Raw genomic sequence first — 18,238 nt, forward strand, 5'->3', positions numbered from 1 at the left:
GATTGGAAATGATGCAGACAATTACATTGATAGAAGCCACAATCTATCTGCACTATTAAAGCTGATCTACACCCTAAAATAATAATAATAAACTGAAATACAAATAAAAGACACTACATGAGTAGCTTCAGTGTTCACTTTATCAGGACGTTCAAGGCAGTACAAACTGATCTGGGACCAGGCTAACAGGACGTTCAAGGCAGTACAAACTGATCTGGGACCAGGCTAACAGGACGTTCAAGGCAGTACAAACTGATCTGGGACCAGGCTAACAGGACGTTCAAGGCGGTACAAACTGATCTGGGACCAGGCTAACAGGACGTTCAAGGCAGTACAAACTGATCTGGGACCAGGCTAACAGGACGTTCAAGGCGGTACAAACTGATCTGGGACCAGGCTAACAGGACGTTCAAGGCAGTACAAACTGATCTGGGACCAGGCTAACAGGACGTTCAAGGCGGTACAAACTGATCTGGGACCAGGCTAACAGGACGTTCAAGGCAGTACAAACTGATCTGGGACCAGGCTAACAGGACGTTCAAGGCGGTACAAACTGATCTGGGACCAGGCTAACAGGACGTTCAAGGCAGTACAAACTGATCTGGGACCAGGCTAACAGGACGTTCAAGGCGGTACAAACTGATCTGGGACCAGGCTAACAGGACGTTCAAGGCTGTACAAACTGATCTGGGACCAGGCTAACAGGACGTTCAAGGCTGTACAAACTGATCTGGGACCAGGCTATCAGGACGTTCAAGGCAGTACAAACTGATCTGAGACCAGGCTATCAGGCCGTTCAAGGCGGTACAAACTGATCTGGGACCAGGCTATCAGGACGTTCAAGGCGGTACAAACTGATCTGGGACCAGGCTATCAGGACGTTCAAGGCTGTACAAACTGGGACCAGGCTATTTCAAGGCACCCTATGTAAACTCATAGGTGGGTTCTATGTATGTAACAGATAGAGCAACACCTCACGGCACAGCGCCTCATCCCTATTTGAACTAGATAGTTTGTGTGTATGTATTGATATGTAGGCTACTTGTGTCATTTTTAAATGTATGTAGTTCTGTCCTTGAGCTGTTCTCGTCTATTGATGTTCTGTATTATGTCATGTTTCATGTTTTGTGTTGGACCCCAGGAAGAGTAGCTGCTGCTTTTGCAACAGTTAATGGGGATCCTAATGAAATAACAAATAGAACATAGAACATAGAACCTATCTAAATGTTCCTTCACGCACAATACGAAGGTTTGGTTCCAGATGGGGTTGAGGGTCTGTTTCTTGGTTTCTGTCGTGTAAACCTCCTCGTCTGAGACGGCGTCCTTCACCACGGCTTTACGGGGTTTAGATCTGGACCGTCGTGTCTTGCTCTCCTTCTCATCCTCCAGGATGGTCAGTAAGCAATATGGGTCACTGAAACCTGGGGACAACATATCACACCGGAGGATTCACAGACCACAACTGCTAGATCTGCGGTTCCTAAACGGACCAACCTAAATCCAGAACTCTCTTGGACACCTCCAGATAACCAAAGTAGTTGAAGTACATTTGATTGTGTTCACAGATCTGAAGTATGACGTACCACTGATGTCTTTTCCCAGGATGCCCTTGGCTTCCTTCACAGTGGCCATCAGACAGTAGACTGGAGGCTGTGGACAAGACTCAGACATCGTATGACAGAACCAGTGGAGGCTGCTGAGGGGAGAACAGCTCATAATAATGGCTGGAACGGAGCAAATGGAATGGCATCAAACACCTGGAAACCATGGAAACCAATGTGTTTGATGTATTTGATACCATTCCACTGATTCCGTTCCAGTCATTACCACAGTCCCGTTGTCCCCAATTAAGATGCCACCAACCTCCTGTGGACATAACCCCCTTAGATGCTGTATAGGTAAATACTGCTGGGTCAAATGTCTTCTCCTAGAAGTATGAAACTCCTCTGCGTACTCACCTCTGTGTTCTGGACCCTCTCTGTCAGACTCTGGTGTTCATCCTCTGCCATAGAGAAAGCCTGAAGGGGGAGGGGTAGTTTGATAGCAACAAGAACAAGGTACTGTATTAGTATTTGGACAATAAAATAATCAGAACACATTTGGTCAGTGAGAGGTTTAGGATAGAGTAAGTTGAGAGTGTTTGGTTAGATGTCATGTCTGTGAGAGGGTTAGAATAGAGTAAGTTGAGAGTGTTTGGTTGGATGTCATGTCTGTGAGAGAGTTAGAATAGAGTAAGTTGAGAGTGTTTGGTTGTCACCTCTCTGATGTATTGGTGCAGCTGGTTATCAGTGAAGACCTCTGCTGAGGCTGGCTTCCCCAGCTTATGGATGATGGTGTACAGCAGCTCTTTATACAGCGGCTTGAGCTGGGGGGGGCAACAAACATCAACCTTTAATAGGGTCTCTTAAACGACATACTAATGTGCCACCTCCTGTAGCTAAAAAGTCTATGAAAATGAGCAGAATACTTATGTTACAGCGCTGACACCTCTAAAAAGTCTATGAAAACGAGCAGAATTATTCTGTTATAGCGATGATACCTCTTGCTCCTTGTGTCTCTTCTCCTTCTCTTCTGGGTTCTCATTCTCTTTAAAGTCCTGAAAGTACATCCCCATCCTGTTATCTACTGTGGGTTCTTAATTCAGGAAGTGCTGAAGTCACAAAGTCACAGTTGGTGAAGTTATTGTGTACGAGCCTACTTAGTCGTTTATTTGATCACGGCAGATACAAACAAGACACGGCATCATTGATTATGATATTTATTGCATCAGGCTTTGGCTCATACTGCTTGTTAACAACATTAGTCCTTATGTGGAGAAAATAGGAGCTGGACCTACCCTCTTGTCCTTCTGTCTCCTGGTCATCCCCAGTTTACGGGCAGGAGAGCTCTGAGAAGGAGGGGGAGGAGGTGGGCAGTTACACACAATACCTTTATACAGTAACCCTTGTTTGTGGGAAGCAGGTATGGCAAAATAGCATTCATATTTCTGGCATATTTCAAATATGTTGTTGAAGTGGAGAGGTTCTGCTCACTGTACCTGTCTCTGTCTGTTCCTGGTTGAGCCGCGAGCCTGTATGTGGAAGAGAAACAACCCAGTTTAGCCACTGGTGGTCAGGAAACCCGTGGCCCTACACTATAGACGGGCCAACGGTACTTGCTGTGACATATCAACAGTGCAACAGTGGGGAGCTTGAGAAATGTCTGTGTTTTTAATGTGGAAATATCTCATGCAAATAGCAGGGTGACACTAGTTAGGTCAGGGACTTCCTCATGTGAGGCAATAAGGGAACTACTCGTCTCCAGTTTCAGAACAAGAAATATAGGACAGGATAAGAAAGATCTGACAAGGACACAGATAAAACAGGAATGCATACACATATACACACACACATGCACTCACAGACACGCGGGTATCAAAACTATGGATTTCTCGTCTGCCGTTCTTCTATGAGAAGTGAAAACACCTCCCTCGGTGTCGTCTGATTTCCCGAAACACTGATCATGCCGAAGTATGATTCATGGTCACATCCCACTGGGCACAGACATCATTTCAACGTCTAGTCTTGATTGACATTTGGTTAAGTTGTTAACTAACTAATTCAATGTGAAATCAACCAAAATTGTCACAATGTCATTAGATTTAGGTTAAAAGTTTTGGGAAAAACATACTAAATTCCCTGACGTTGAGGACTTTTTAAAATCCAATGAGTTTTCCATGTTGATTCAATGTCATCACATTTTTATGTGGACTGTGGAAACAACGTCGATTGAACCAGTTTTTAGCCAAGTGGGATCTTATCTTAGAATACCAAATGGACTGCATGTAACACTCACAGAACGAGTACATTCATAATAGACAACAGTCAGCTAGTCTTATCAAAACATCAATGATCATGAGACATTTTCGGCTCAATACAAAGATATGTTCAAGTCACTCAAAACAGAAGAGCATTTCACCGATGGTGAAAATAAAGTTTCGCAAACCAATTTGACCTCAGCATCCGTTTTTTTTTTTTGAGGCCATCATCCCAAACTGTTATCCGAGAGGGCATCAAACCCCCAACACATACACACACATTGGAACATGATGATGTCCATAGTGGCAACATGTAATTGAACCCCTTCCTAATAAATTGGGCCAATACCAATACGATGAATGTGTTTCACAGAAGAGGAATGCCGTGGATCTATTTGGATCCTTATTACAGACAAATGAGAAAAAACATACAGTGAGGTGCAGAGGTATTTGGACAGTGACAATTGTTGTTGTTGTTTTGGGTCTGTACTCCAGCACTTTGGATATGAAATTATACAATGACTATGAGGTTAAAGTGCAGATAGTCAGCTTTAATTTTAAGGTATTTTCATCCATATTGGCTGAACCGTTGAAATTACAACACTTTTTGTAGATAGTCCCCCATTTTAGGGAATCAAAAGTAATTGGACAAATTCTACTAATACTAAACCTTTCACAACTTTAATACAATAGAAGTGAATTTGTCCAAATACTTTTGTTTCCCTAAAACGAGGGGGACTATGTACAAAAACGTATGTAATTTGTAAACGGTTCATTCGATATGAAATCCAAATGTTCTGGAGTGCAGAGCCAAAACAACAACAAAATTGTCACTTTTGCACCTCACTGTATTAAATTAACTTATTTGTAACACGACAAAGTTTGGTACTTGCCTGGTCGGGAGGTTGCAACAGGTTGTCTCCGATTGTGGACAACCCATCCTGGCTTGGCATCATGGTTAAGGTGGATGAACAGCCAAATACCCTTCTCTGCTGAGGCTGTGTGGCTGAAGGTTTTCTGCTGTGTTTAAAGGAATGGGAGGCAGTGAGAGGTTATACAAGAGAGTAGTGCAGAGTGGGGCCGAGCTGTTAGCAGGAAGGTATCATTTCCTGTTGAAGATGGTTGCTGTGACTTTCTGTTTCTTCATCTCTCTCTTTCTCTCTCGCATGCACACACAAACACAACACATGCATAAACAGACGAACAAACCCCCAAAAAACAAATGGCTATGTCCTGTTATTTGTGGATTAGGAATGACAATTACATGTAAATCATGTACATGGATGATTTGCATTAGGCATGGAAATGTCCACAACAGTAATCCTTTTACATAAAAAGCATGGCACGAGATATAACAAGGAGGATTAAACTTGGAAGTTGGGAGGTCAACCCCTGCACAGTAAACCAGCGCACCAATTACAGTCAGGAGAAGAGCTTCTCAGAAACCCACTGCTAAAGAAGGTGGGCAGCAACATGGGCTTTTGCAGCCTGCGCTGACCACAAAAAGTACCTATCACCCCTGGTAGGCTGAATATGCAAGCTCAATCTGAATGTGGCTAACATACACACGTATACCCACACAGTAAAACACTGACTCCGTGTGTGTGTGTGTGTGTGTGTGTGTGTGTGTGTGTGTGTGTGTGTGTGTGTGTGTGTGTGTGTGTGTGTGTGTGTGTGTGTGTGTGTGTGTGTGTGTGTGTGTGTGTGTGTGGAAAGGGGGTAATAATGCAGGCTAGCTGTCTTTGACCTAAATGAATCCCCTGCAGAGAAAATAAACTTAATTGGATGTGATGTTACACTTCGTCTTTGTTGAGTTGTGCTTTTTCCTGACATACAGGGAGGAGTAGCCTACACAGAAGGTTGTGTCTTCGTCAACAAATGTATGGTGTCCACAAAATGAAGAGACCATGAGCACTTTCACCCTCCTGTGTCAGTAAGTACTCTACATTTTGGGGAGCGCTCTTTCGAAATCAACTGTTAATATTGACAATTTATCATTTAGTAGATGCTCTTATCCAAATTGAATTACAGGAGCAATTAGGGTTGAGTGCCTTGCTCAAGGGCACAAAGACAGATTTTTCACCTAGTCGGCTCGGGGATTCAAACCAGCAATCTTTCTGTTACTGGCCCAACACTCTTAAATGCTGCATTAACTAAAAACTTCACTGAGGTTAATTACATCTTTCTAATGTCGTCCACTCTCTCTGGAGGCAAGTATTAAGAGATTATAGAGCTATTCCTTATCTAACCTTTAACCATTTTACAATTCAACTTCAATGGGCTACGGACGTCCCAAGGATCCCGAATAGCACGGACTGTTCCAGTAATGGCACAAAAAGAGCCACTTCTCAGAGATGACGTCACCATGTGGACGTAACGCACGTCGGAAGTGCAGGTGCATCAGCATCACAACAAGAGCGGGACAAGGCTGGCTGGTAACGGGGAGGCGATTTGATCCAGTTCACATTTCAGATAGCATCTGTCATTATTTAACGTTGTTCATTCCACACTCGGTAACATCGCAATGGCTTTGAATAAGAACAATTCTGAATCTGGAGGCGTCATTATCACCAACAATGAAAGGTAAACGTTTAGCTAGCTTATTCGTACTAGCGTAGTGTTTTTCAGTCAACGTGAGCAAGTTAGCCGTATACGTTCCGTTAGCTAACTGTGTGCATATAGCTAGCTATTTAGTCTGTAGCTTATATTTTTGTGTAGTTTGCCAGCTAGCCATTCAATGTTTTGTAGTTACTGTAGCGTTGGCATTGCGTATTATTTCAGGCACCAAGCTAACAGATTTTGCCTTGTGTCTTGTCAACACTTGGCCGGGACTCTTGTTTACCATGATGGTCATCTTGTGTTGACTGCCGATCACGTCAACTCATCGGGTGAGGTTGAGCTAAGTTAGCACCTACAAAGTTGCAAAATATAGCTAAATAACTAACTAGTTAGCAAAGGATAGCCTGCTCTGGCAAATAGTGTAGCTATTTTCCCGAACATAGCTAACGTTACGTATCTGTCATGCGGGTCTGGGGGTTAACAGGTAAGATGTTATAACTAGCCTCCTAGCCAGTCACCAGTGTTGGAAAAACAACCCAATTGTCATACTTTCGTAAAAGTAAAGATACCTTAATGTACCGAACAAAAATATAAACGCTACATGTGAAGTGTTGGTCCCATGTTTCATGAGCTGAAATAAAATATCCCACTATTTTTCCATACGCACCAAAAGTTTATTTCTGTCAAATGTTGTGCCCAAATTTGTTTACATCCCTGTTAGTGAATGTGTCTCCGTTGTTAAGATAGTCCATACACCTGACAAGAAGCTGATTAAACAGCATGATCATTACACAGGTGAAACTTGTTCTGGGGACAATAAAAGGCCTCTCTAAAATTTGCAGTTTTGTCACACAACACAATGCCACAGATGTCTCAAGTTTTCAGGGAACCCAGGACCTCCACACCTGGCATCTTCACCTGTGGGATCATCTGAGACCCGCCACCTAGACAGCTGATGGAGCCAAGGAGTATTTCTGTCTGTAATAAAGCCCTTTTGTGGGGAAAAACACATTCTGATTGGCTGATTAGCCAAGTGGGTGGACTTATACCCTCCCAGGCCCACCCGTGGCTGCACTCCTGCCCAGTTATGTGAAATGCCTAGATTAGGGACTAATTAATTAATTTCACTTTACTGATTTCCTTATATGAACTGTAACTCAGTAAAATTGTTGCATATTTTATTTTTGTTCAGTATAGAAAATTACTAGTTAAAGTCACCTAGTGTAGTAATACATGTGTAAAAGTATTTTGTTTTAAATATACTTAAGTATTGAAAGTATAAATCATTTCAAATCCCTTTTTATATTAAGCAATCTAGACGGCACCATTTTCTTATTTTAATTTAATTTACGATAGCCAGTGGCACACGAAGCATGTGTGTTTTTAGTGAGTCAGCCAGATCGGAGGCAGTAGGGTTGACCAGTGATGTTCTCTTGATAATTGTGTGAATTGGACCATTTTCTTGTCCTGCTAACCCTTCGAAATGTAACGAGTAGTTTTGGGTGTCAGAGGGAAAAAAATAAAAAAGTACTTTATTTTCTTTAGGAATGTAGTGAAATAAAAGTTAAATAGTGAAGTACAGATACACCCCCCCCCCCTTTTAAAAATAAATATATATATATATAATCTATTTTCTTTTTTGTAACACCACTGCCAGCCACGAGTGTCATCAGGCCCAAGCCTATTATACCTTACTAGGTCTTTACTGAAGAGAAGCAATGGATATCTTTAGGTAACTGACCAATTTAGACAGTTGCACAATGGCCCCTAATCTCATAATCTTGCTCTTTACTGCAGAGATGGGTCACTTTAGGTAACTGAACAGCTTGGACCCCTTTTAGGTAACTGAACAGCTTGGACCCCTTTTAGGTAACTGAACAGCTTGGACCCCTTTTAGGTAACTGAACAGCTTGGACCCCTTTTAGGTAACTGAACAGCTTGGACCCCTTTTAGGTAACTGACCAGCTTGGACCTCTTTTAGGTAACTGAACAGCTTGGACCCCTTTTAGGTAACTGACCAGCTTGGACCCCTTTTAGGTAACTGAACAGCTTGGACCCCTTTTAGGTAACTGACCAACTTGGACAGTTACACAATGCCCCCTAATCTCTTAAACCTGTTTTTTTTAAATTATATATATATATTTTTTTTTAGCTCCATGTGGTTATGAAAAAGGATGATTGTCATGTTGATTTTAGATAAAGTAATAATGAATTGGCTTGCAACATCAACCTTATATGTTGGCAAATATGTGTCATCAGTGTGTTGATGAGCTATGAGAATGTGGAGCTGGTGTTCTGTGAAGCAGAGTGCCTGCCTGGTGCCTTCAGGAAGAGTAAGAAGGGGAGTATCTTCCTGACCCCCTACAGGGTAAGAGGAGACACACTTCTTTACCATGCAAACATATTATACAACCAACACCTTAGCCCCTAACATATAGGCAACTATCTAGGTATGAAAGGATGTCTGTAAATCAAGTTGTCTCTCCTCAGGTGATATTTGTGGCGAAGGGGGGTCGTGATGCTCTGCAGTCCTTCATGATGCCTTTCTACCTGATGAAGGGCTGTGAGGTCAAACAGCCTGTCCTGGGGGCCAACTACATCAAAGGCACAGTCAGCGCAGAGCCCGGAGGTGTGTTTGTGTGAGAGAGGGCGAGAGAGAGAGAGGGAGTCTGACTGTGTTTCCCACAAGCCCTCAATGAACTTCACACTCATTACCTGAGAAATATACAATGTACATTTATTAGACGTATCTAGCCAAGGACCACTGCTGTGCTAAAAATTGACTTTAAAAATAGAAATCAGGATTATATTTATTTTAGTTTTGAAAGTTGGTAACTGTACTTCTCACTTTCCAGGGGGCTGGGAGGGCTGTGCCACCTTTAAGATGGTGTTTGCTGCAGGAGGAGCCATAGAGTTTGGACAGTACATGTTACAGGTCGCTGCACAAGGTAAAGGACTTTCGGAGCTGATTCTGTGATCAATTTTCCCAATGACTATCTCCTTTTTTAAATAGCTAGATTTAAACGATGTCTTTCCCCCCACTTCCCCTGTGCAGCGTCCAGAGGGCAGCCTGTGAGTGGTGGCTTTGGGGGTTGTCCCTACATGGGCAATGGGGCCTATGCTTACCCTCCTCCCCCAGCCAATGGGTACCCGGCGGGACCCCCACCCGGGTACTCTTACCCCAACCCCCCTCCACAAGGTACGGATCAGACAGACTACTGTTGTCTTCCTATGTATTTATTTTTGTACTTGTCTAATTGAAAATGGGAAAACCTAAGTTAATCATAACCAGTCCATGTAATATTGTGTTTCATATGTACTGTCTGTTTTTCTGCAGGTGTATTCTACCCCAACCCACCAGCGTTTGATGGTCCTGCGGCCTACATGCCCCCTCCTCCCTACTCCGCCCCCCTGGGGCAGCAGGCCCCCCACGACCCTGCCCTGCCTTCCACACCTGCAGGTCAGAATACATCTTTCTTTTCTTTTTATGCAAAGTACCTTCAGTAATGGTAGTTTAATTAGCGTGATGTGATGTGAGCCCATGCTGCCGACACATTAAGTAAGGACAATGAATTCACTTCTCTTGCTTTCTATGTATTTCTCTCTCCTTCCACCAGCGGAGGCAAAGGCAGCAGAGGCAGCAACCAGTGGCAGCTGTTCCACACTTCCTCCCACCTACTTGCCACAGGTACCCCTGTTTAGCACTTTTTTTACCAACCTAAATCTGATGTGTAGGAACACATTTTAATCTAATAGACATACAGTACCAGCCAAAAGTTTGGACACACCTACTCATTCAAGGGTTTTACATTTTTTTTTTAAAATACTATTTTCTACACTGTAGAATAATAGTGAAGACTTCAAAACTATGAAATAACATCTATGGAATCAGGTAGTAACCAAACATGTGTTAAACAAATCCAAAGTGTGCTTTGCACACTCTTGGCATTCTCTCAGCCAGCTTCACCTGGAATGCTTTTCCAACAGTCTTGAAGGAGTTCCCGCATATGTTTGAGCACTTGTTGGCTGCTTTTTCTTCACTCTGGGGTTCAACTCATCCCAAACCATCTCAATTGGTTTGAGGTCGGGTGATTGTGGAGGCCAGGTCATCTGATGCAGCACTCCATCACTCTCCATCTTGGTCAAATAGCCCTTACACAGCCTGGAGGTGTGTTTTGGGTCATTATCCTTTTGAAAAACAAATGATAGTCCCACTAAGCACAAACCAGATGAGATGGCATATCGCTGCAGAATGCTGTGGTAGCCATGCTGGTTAAGCGTGCCTTGAATTCTAAATGAATTACAATGTCACCAGCAAAGCACCATCACACCACCTCCTCCATGCTTTATGGTGGGAACCACACATGCAGAGATCATCCATTCACCTACTCTGCGTTCCACAAAGACACAGTAGTTGCAACCAAAAATCTCTAATTTGGACTCACCAGTCCAAAGGACAGATTTCCACCGGTCTAATGTCCATTGCTCGTGTTTCTTGGCCCAAGCAAGTCTCTTCTTCTTATTGGTGTTTCATCATAGCGCTTGATGGGTTTTTGCGACTGCACTTGAAGAATCTTTGAAAGTTCTTGAAATGTTTCAGATTGACTGACCTTCATCTCTCAAAGTAATGATGGACTGTCTCTTTGCTAATTTCAGCTGTTCTTACCATAATAAAGTCTTTACTAAATAGGGCTGTCTGTCTTCTGTATATCACCCCTACCTTGTCACAACACAACTGATTGGCTCAAACGCATTAGGAAGGAAAGAAATTCCACAAATTAACTTTTAACAAGGCACACCTGTTAATTGAAATGCATTCCAGGTGACTACCTCATGAAGCTGGTTGAGAGGATGCCAAGAGTGTATAAAGTGGGCAAAGGGTGGCTACATTGAAAGATCAAAAATATATATATTTTTTAACACCTTTGTTGTTGTTGGTTGCTACATGATTTCATAGTTTTGATGTTTTCACCATTTTTTTTTAGAATGTGGAAAATGGTACACATTGAAAGAGTAGGTGTCCAAACTTTGGGCTGGTACTGTAATTAACATACCGGTAAGTTTCGATTTAGAAGGGTATGGATTCTCCCCATTTTTAAAAAATATTTAAATTGTTTGTACTTTGGCCCAGCATCAGGTAGGAGAGGCAGGGTCATTGCGGGAGGTTCATGCAGACAGCTGCCCGACCAATGAACAAAGAGCAGGTCAGAGTACAGCCAATGCATGCTGTGCAGGAAGCGGCACAGGACCAATGGGCGCGCACTGTAGTGCTTTTAACTCAGTTTGTTGTCCTCCATACTGTGTATATCTGTAATGTGTTTTTCTCCTCTTCTCCAGGACAACCCACCCCCCTACTCCCCTACTGAAGACAAGAAGAGCCAGTAGAGAGCCTGTATCTCAGCTCCCACCCCTCCTTCACACGGCCTGTACCACCACCCCATCGCTATCCCTATGATGTCTTTGTTCCTCCTTTCTCTTCCACCAACCCCTCCTTTTGGTCTATATCCTCTCGGTCTACCTTGCTCCCTTTTTAAGTCACTCCTCCCCTCCTCTCCTCCCCTCCTCTGGCCAGTCTCTTAACTCACAACCAGCTAGCTATGTCAACTCCTCTTCCCAGCTCGTGTACAGGCCTTCTGAGTTCCACTAAACAGTTTTCTCCACCTGACTTTAACTAAACAGTGTTACTTACAGCTTTTCTAGTGGTTGATGATATGATTGTAGCTTGTTTGAGCCAAAGATGTCAGGAAAAAGGGGAATATTAGGTTAAGACGGAGGTGTTTTTGACTGAGGTTTAGTAGCATTCTTGGGTACCTGCCTTTTTCTGCATTGCCAAACACTACATTTTCTTGCCAGATCAGACAACGGCAAGTTGGCTAAAGCAGAAACGGACAGACATGCAGGCTCAAGGTTTAGCAGGTTGTTTTGGTGAGAACCTGGTTTATTTCAGAAGACCGTTGATGACTAATTGAACAGGACTGTGATTTCTCAGCTTTCCAGGGGCTAGCGAAAGGCTATACATTGTTGATTTCATTTATTATTTCTCTGTACAGGCTTTTAATGTGTCAACTTTTAATGAGAGGATAGCAGTAGATCATTGGACCAGGTCTTTGTTGAAAATTTACATATCGGAAATAACGCCCTTCTATAAAGGGAATATAGTGTAATTTGAGACTTTCCCGTTGTGTTGATAGGAACCAAAATGTCCGGTATAGTGGACAGCTATCTAGAACACTAAGAATCCCTGATCCTAGTTGAACTATCAAACTACATGGAAAGATGATCTTAGCTATCTGCGACTACTGCTACTTCCTGTGTGTGAATATAGAGCAGTTGCCCTATGATGTCATGTCCTGTGTCACTCTTCTGAACATTCTAGAACTTACTCACCCACCACATCACATCAAGGAAATTAAACAAATTTAAATAGTTCCTTGCATCACATCACTCTGCAGTGTTCTGGACTAACAGATTAGATCAATAGTCACATCTCTCACATCTCTAACTACACTGATGGCTATCAACTTCTCTTGTGGTGTGTCCTTCACTGACATGTTTTGAGGTCAGTCTCCTGAATCTGATCTGAGCACCTTAATATTTGGGCATCTCTCTTTCTCTCTGGCACAATGCAGCTGGAAGATTCTTTGCACTTTCAGAATGCTATGCATCGGGCCTCTTTGCGCCTGCCATGGCTATGTGTATAGTAAAAAAAGAAAAGGTCAGATATGGCTATATTTATTTCAAGTTCCCACTAATTTATTGATGAATTCATTTGAAATGGTCAAATATATTATTAAAAAGACCAAAGCATGGGCTCAATTGTAACTAATATGGATTGAATTTTTATTAAACTGATCTTGTGATGTGAAGTGTGTCCATTTTATTCATTTGACAGTAGTGCATTTTTCTGTATACATTGCGATGCAAGCCTGGGTACCCGACTTTCTGTATTTTTTTTTTATACGCTACGTCATTGCCTTGTTTAGCAAAACGACAAGCTGTCTAAATCAGAAGACCACATTTTAAATGCCATATTTGTCCAGTTCCAACTTCCAACACAAAGTAGTGCAAAACATTTAACGTCAGCTCCATTAGAAATCCAACAGGAACTTCTGTGAAATTTCTTCGGCCTTTAGGGACCCTAGACATGTGCTTTTTCCTTCTCTTATGGAAAACCAGTTTCCCGCACAGTAGTCATTTCCAGTTCCTAACTGTGCTCACGGTTCTGAGAACCTGCAAATCCACAACAGTATCCCAAAGACTAGTCCACTGTCCTGAGTGATCCCATATTTCAGAACATGAACAGTGCAGAAGAGTCCCGTGTCACATATGTACTTACTAGTCGCTCCCGTTCAAGTCCGTGTCCCACAACAGGACTGTAAAAACATCTGTACAGTAAGGAGAGATCACAACACTCATCAGCTTTGCAAGACTAGTCCCTTATGACAGTGTTAGCTCAGTTGTTCCCTTTCATGTTGTCGTCACGTCGAGCAGAGGGTGACGCGGACGCCCTCCCCTATCCGACAAGTGGGGGAACAGCTCCTGAGTGAAGGCACAGTAGAAGGAATGCAGCCTCATCTGCCTGTCTTCGTAGTACGTCAGCGTTCCCGCCTCGTAATCCAGCAGCATTACAATGTGGTGGTAGTGACCAGCCACCGTCTCCCGGCGCGCGCTGTGCCAGGCGTTCAACTGAAGGCTCCAGGACAGATCGTTCATTACCACCATGCTACTCTTTCCCTTTTCCTTCCTGGGGATGCCCTCATAGGTGAACTGGGGGAGAGACGCAGGGGTCAAAGGTTATGTTGGGAAGTCTCAAAAGACACAGGTGCAATTCTATAGTCCCCAAACTCAACTCTGGACCTGGAAGCCAGTCACACACTGCCCCCCCCCTGTTGTCATTTGAATAGCCCTGCTCTGGGCTACCATGGCCTTCACACTCTGATCCCCTGCTCTGGGCTACCATGGCCTTCACACTCTGATCCCCTGCTCTGGGCTACCATGGCCTTCACACTCTGACCCCCTGCTCTGGGCTACCATGGCCTTCACACTCTGATCCCCTGCTCTGGGCTACCATGGCCTTCACACTCTGATCCCCTGCTCTGGGCTACCATGGCCTTCACACTCTGACCCCCAGGTAGGCCCATGGCTTGGACACCTCCAGCTCCCAGTACTGCTTTCTGTGTTTGAAGCAGAGCACCTGCCAGGTGTGGTCTGGGCGAGTCTCGTGGGCGGGGACACGGCGCAGCGCTCCTCCTGGGAGAGTAGCAGGTGACTGTTGGCTGTATGAGGGTCAGAGTGCAGCGGTCTGTGGAGGGAGCATGTGAGAAGATGCATATTAGTCACAAATGGCTCTAAAACAGCAGATAGGCAATACATCATGGCAAACTTTTTAACATCCTTCCTTTTGAGTGACAAAGATTTCACCCATAATATGTTTTGGATACAAATGCTCAATTGTTTATGAATTACATTCATGTCTTACTACCAGGAAGTTTAAAAAGACAGGTTGAGTGGGCCTGGAGCTGATATTTATGAGCCTTGATTAGCTCATTTGAAACGCTTATTATATGGAATAAACACAGCGAGTAAAGTGTTGGTTCCATGAGCTGAAATGAAAGACCCCAGAAATGTTTCATACACACAAAAATCTTATTTCTCTAAAATGTTGGCAACAAACTTGTTTACATCCCTGTTAGTGAGTATTTCTCCTTTACCAAGATAATCCATCCAACTGACAGGTGTGGCATATCAAGAAGCCGATTAAACAGTATGGTCATTACATAGGTGCACCTTGTGCTGGGGACAAAAGGCCACTCTAAAATGTGCCGTTTTTAGATAATGTGTAACCGTGCCAGCCCAGAACCTCCACATCCAGCATCTTCACCTGCAGGATTGTCTGAGACCAGACACCCGAACAGCTGATGAAACTGAGGACTATTTCTATTTGTAATAAAGCTCTTTTGTGGGGAAAAGCGTATTCTGATTGGCTGGGCCTGGCTCCCAAGTGGGCGTATGCCCTCCCAGCGCCACCCATGGCTGCGCCCCTGCCCAGACGTGAAATCCATAGATTTAGCCTAATGAATTTATATCAATTGACTGATTTCCTCATATGAACTGTAATTCAATAAAATCGCTGAAGTTGTTGCATGTTTTATGTTATCTACAGTTGAAGTGGGAAGTTTACATACTCTTAGCTTGGAGTCATTAAAACTCGTTTGTCAACCACTCCACATATTTCTTGTTAACAAACTATAGTTTTGGCAAGTCGGTTAGGACATCTACTTTGTGCATGATACAAGTCATTTTTCCAACAATTGTTTACAAACAGGTTATTTCACTTAGAATTCACTGTATCACAATTCCAGTGTATTTGGCTAAGGTGTATGTAAACCTCCGACTTCCAACTGTATAAAGCATTAATGCAAACACGTCCAATGTATCTGACATCTAATCTGTTAGAATTACTCATTAGAAAACTAGGTCAATGAATTACATTGACTTGGTTTTCCCCCTTAGTTTCTACACAGATCGGAAAATGCGCCTTCAGTTATGCCGCACCTTACATGTCAAACCATTTACAGAAAAAACAACAATAAGAATGGGATGTTCTGGTGCCTCTGGGGAAATTCAAAATTCGGTTCTCCCACTCCACCAATTTCTGATATTTGAAATGTTAATTGTGATTGTTTTTGTTAATGTGTACTGTATATGTCTTGTGTCTGTATATATGTGGCTATATGTGTTTTTTTATTTGTATTGAAAACAGGGCGCTACTGTTAATATAAATAAGAGTATAATAAAAAAAGTGTATGTTGCGTTTATTATTTTGTTCAGTATATATTTACATATTAGTCCTATGTCAAGCAACTTGGATGCAGTGAGCAGTGTTCACACCAGCATCAACAGATTTGTTAATTTGACAACTGTGTCAGACTTTTGAATGACAAATAACTGTCATCCAAAATTCCATGACCGTCACAAACAGAGAAATCTACTTTACTAGGAAAAGGAACCTATTTTCAATGTAGGCCTCTCCATTGACTATGTTGGTACTTTCACCAGTGTATTGACTGTCACTATAAAAAATAAAAAAAACTTTACCTTGGCTTTGGCGATATTCTCTGTCAGCCCAGCTCCTTTCAGTCTCCTCTATACATATTCCCACCTCTACACTCTTCCTCCACAGTAGTGACTGTGGAAACAGATGGACAATACCACATTGAGTGTGTAGTAGAATATGAATTAAATTCCACGACAGCTGCAGCACACAAATGTTGACCGCAGGTAGTCCCTGTCAGACAGAATATAGTGTGTATATAGTCAGTGTTTTCCAGAAGTTAAGTGTTGGGTCACAGGCAGCCAATGGGTTTGGGGCAGAATTATTTTTACCCCTTTTTCTCCCCCAATTCATGATATCCAATTGGTAGTTGCAACTCCTGTATGGACTCAGGAGAGGCGAAGGTCGAGAGCCATGCGCCATGTCGCCCCTCATAACTAGTACAGTGTCTCTACCGGATGCACCGGCACTGTTCGCTGAGGCCTCAGCCAGAGAGGACAGGGACACGTTGTGATTCAGGACAAGCCTGGTGGTGAATTTCTCATTGCAGACAGGGCATATCGGACATGGACTTTGTGTTCCAGTGAGCCGTGATGCAGTCTCGACCGAAGGTGTGACCACATGGGACGGTGACTGGGACGGTGACTGGGACGGTGAAGGGATCCAAACAAATGATGCAGGACAAATTGTGGGCCTCCATCACTACAGTGTATCTGTGTACAGAACACTCCCCTTCAGGTCTGTGGAGAGAAATTCATGGGAGAAGTAGGACATGTGGGTTGCTGATACAGTAGCTCCATTACATGGATTTGGCTTTCAATATTGATTCTAAGATTGCTTCATGCATACTGTAGTTGTCATAATGTCACTTGAAAACCCAACCATTACTGTATACTATACTGGTCTACTGTATACTGGTCTACTGTATTTTTTTATATTTTTATTTTACCTTTATTTAACTAGGCAAGTCAGTTAAGAACAAATTATTATTTTCAATGACGGCCTCGGAACAGTGGGTTAACTGCCTTGTTCAGGGGCAGAACACTGGCCTACTGTATACTGGCCTTCTTACCGGCAGCATCACTAGAAAAAGAGTCATTTAGAAGAAGGACCATGGCGACAGCTGGACCTTATCAGCAACTCAACGTTCCATTGTGGGATGTCATTGCATGAGTCACACGATGCTACATAGGCTATTCAGGGCTCAAGTGGAGGCTGCTGAGGGGAGAACGTTCATAATAATGGCTGGAAAGGAGTAAATGAAATGGTATCAAAAACATGGTTTTCAGATGGTTGATACCATTCCATCTACTCCATTCCAGGCATTATTATGAGCCGTCCTCCCCTCAGCAGCTTTCACTGGCTCCTACATATTATGCTGTGTGACCCCAAATTTTATTTCAGGAGTAGCAATGCACCTAGAAAAATGAAGGATTCTGGCTTTAATATCGCAAATATATTTCATTGTGCTCTTAAATATATTTGTGTGTGCCTACATTTTTCAACTTAGGCGCACAAATGCAGTTTAGGTAAGCATAGAGCCCTGCTATAGCAAAGCAATCAGTTTGTAGCTAGCAAGCCTACATCAAATTAATGGAAATCATAGTAGCTACTACTTAGCCAGCTAGCTAGCTAGCTACTTTGTAACCATTATTACAGTAAAAAGACAACTATCAGATTAGTACAGTTCTATGAATCAAAGGTAAAACACTTAACATATTGTCATTCTAAGATTCCATTTTAAAGTAAATGTAGCTCACCGGTGTAATAAATTAATATAGGGCATCTAATTTGAATACAGTAGCTGGGAATCCGCCTCGCCAAATTAC

General features: G+C 42.9%; 2 protein-coding genes and 1 long non-coding RNA gene across 3 annotated transcripts in view; 1 reads left to right on the forward strand and 2 right to left on the reverse strand.

Annotated features, from left to right (window-relative positions):
- Nucleotides 1–4,885, reverse strand: part of LOC139367920 (protein unc-13 homolog D-like) — a 15,321-nt gene extending 10,436 nt beyond the window's left edge. The window contains exons 1-8 of the mRNA XM_071106308.1: nucleotides 4,690–4,885; nucleotides 3,038–3,070; nucleotides 2,837–2,887; nucleotides 2,540–2,596; nucleotides 2,258–2,365; nucleotides 1,959–2,018; nucleotides 1,584–1,650; nucleotides 1,241–1,421 (exon numbers count right to left, since the gene is read on the reverse strand). Coding sequence (XP_070962409.1) covers nucleotides 1,241–1,421; nucleotides 1,584–1,650; nucleotides 1,959–2,018; nucleotides 2,258–2,365; nucleotides 2,540–2,596; nucleotides 2,837–2,887; nucleotides 3,038–3,070; nucleotides 4,690–4,752 — 620 coding nt within the window. The 5' untranslated portion in view covers nucleotides 4,753–4,885. The remainder of the gene's footprint in view (nucleotides 1–1,240; nucleotides 1,422–1,583; nucleotides 1,651–1,958; nucleotides 2,019–2,257; nucleotides 2,366–2,539; nucleotides 2,597–2,836; nucleotides 2,888–3,037; nucleotides 3,071–4,689) is intronic.
- Nucleotides 4,886–6,168: 1,283 nt separating this feature from the next.
- On the forward strand, nucleotides 6,169–13,221 carry LOC139367923 (WW domain-binding protein 2-like). The gene is made up of 8 exons (XM_071106314.1): nucleotides 6,169–6,379; nucleotides 8,615–8,723; nucleotides 8,846–8,984; nucleotides 9,211–9,303; nucleotides 9,411–9,554; nucleotides 9,693–9,815; nucleotides 9,973–10,043; nucleotides 11,693–13,221. The coding sequence occupies exons 1-8, from the start codon at nucleotides 6,321–6,323 to the stop codon at nucleotides 11,738–11,740; spliced, it is 786 nt and encodes a 261-aa protein (XP_070962415.1). The 5' UTR covers nucleotides 6,169–6,320; the 3' UTR covers nucleotides 11,741–13,221.
- Nucleotides 13,222–13,329: 108 nt separating this feature from the next.
- On the reverse strand, nucleotides 13,330–18,236 carry LOC139367924 (uncharacterized). The gene is made up of 3 exons (XR_011626900.1): nucleotides 18,170–18,236; nucleotides 16,454–17,149; nucleotides 13,330–14,657 (listed from the first exon to the last, which is right to left on the reverse strand). It is a non-coding gene; the product is annotated as an uncharacterized lncRNA (long non-coding RNA).
- Nucleotides 18,237–18,238: the final 2 nt, after the last annotated feature.

This window comes from Oncorhynchus clarkii, chromosome 16 (assembly GCF_045791955.1).
Source record: "Oncorhynchus clarkii lewisi isolate Uvic-CL-2024 chromosome 16, UVic_Ocla_1.0, whole genome shotgun sequence".
Taxonomy (NCBI): Eukaryota; Metazoa; Chordata; class Actinopteri; order Salmoniformes; family Salmonidae; genus Oncorhynchus; species Oncorhynchus clarkii.

Coding starts and splice junctions, on each gene's coding strand:
- LOC139367923 (XM_071106314.1), top strand. CDS start 6,321: ATGGCTTTGAATAAGAACAATTCTGAATCTGGAGGCGTCATTATCACC. Junction 8,724..8,845: donor TCTTCCTGACCCCCTACAGG/GTAAGAGGAGAC, acceptor GTCTCTCCTCAG/GTGATATTTGTGGCGAAGGG. Junction 8,985..9,210: donor AGTCAGCGCAGAGCCCGGAG/GTGTGTTTGTGT, acceptor CTCACTTTCCAG/GGGGCTGGGAGGGCTGTGCC.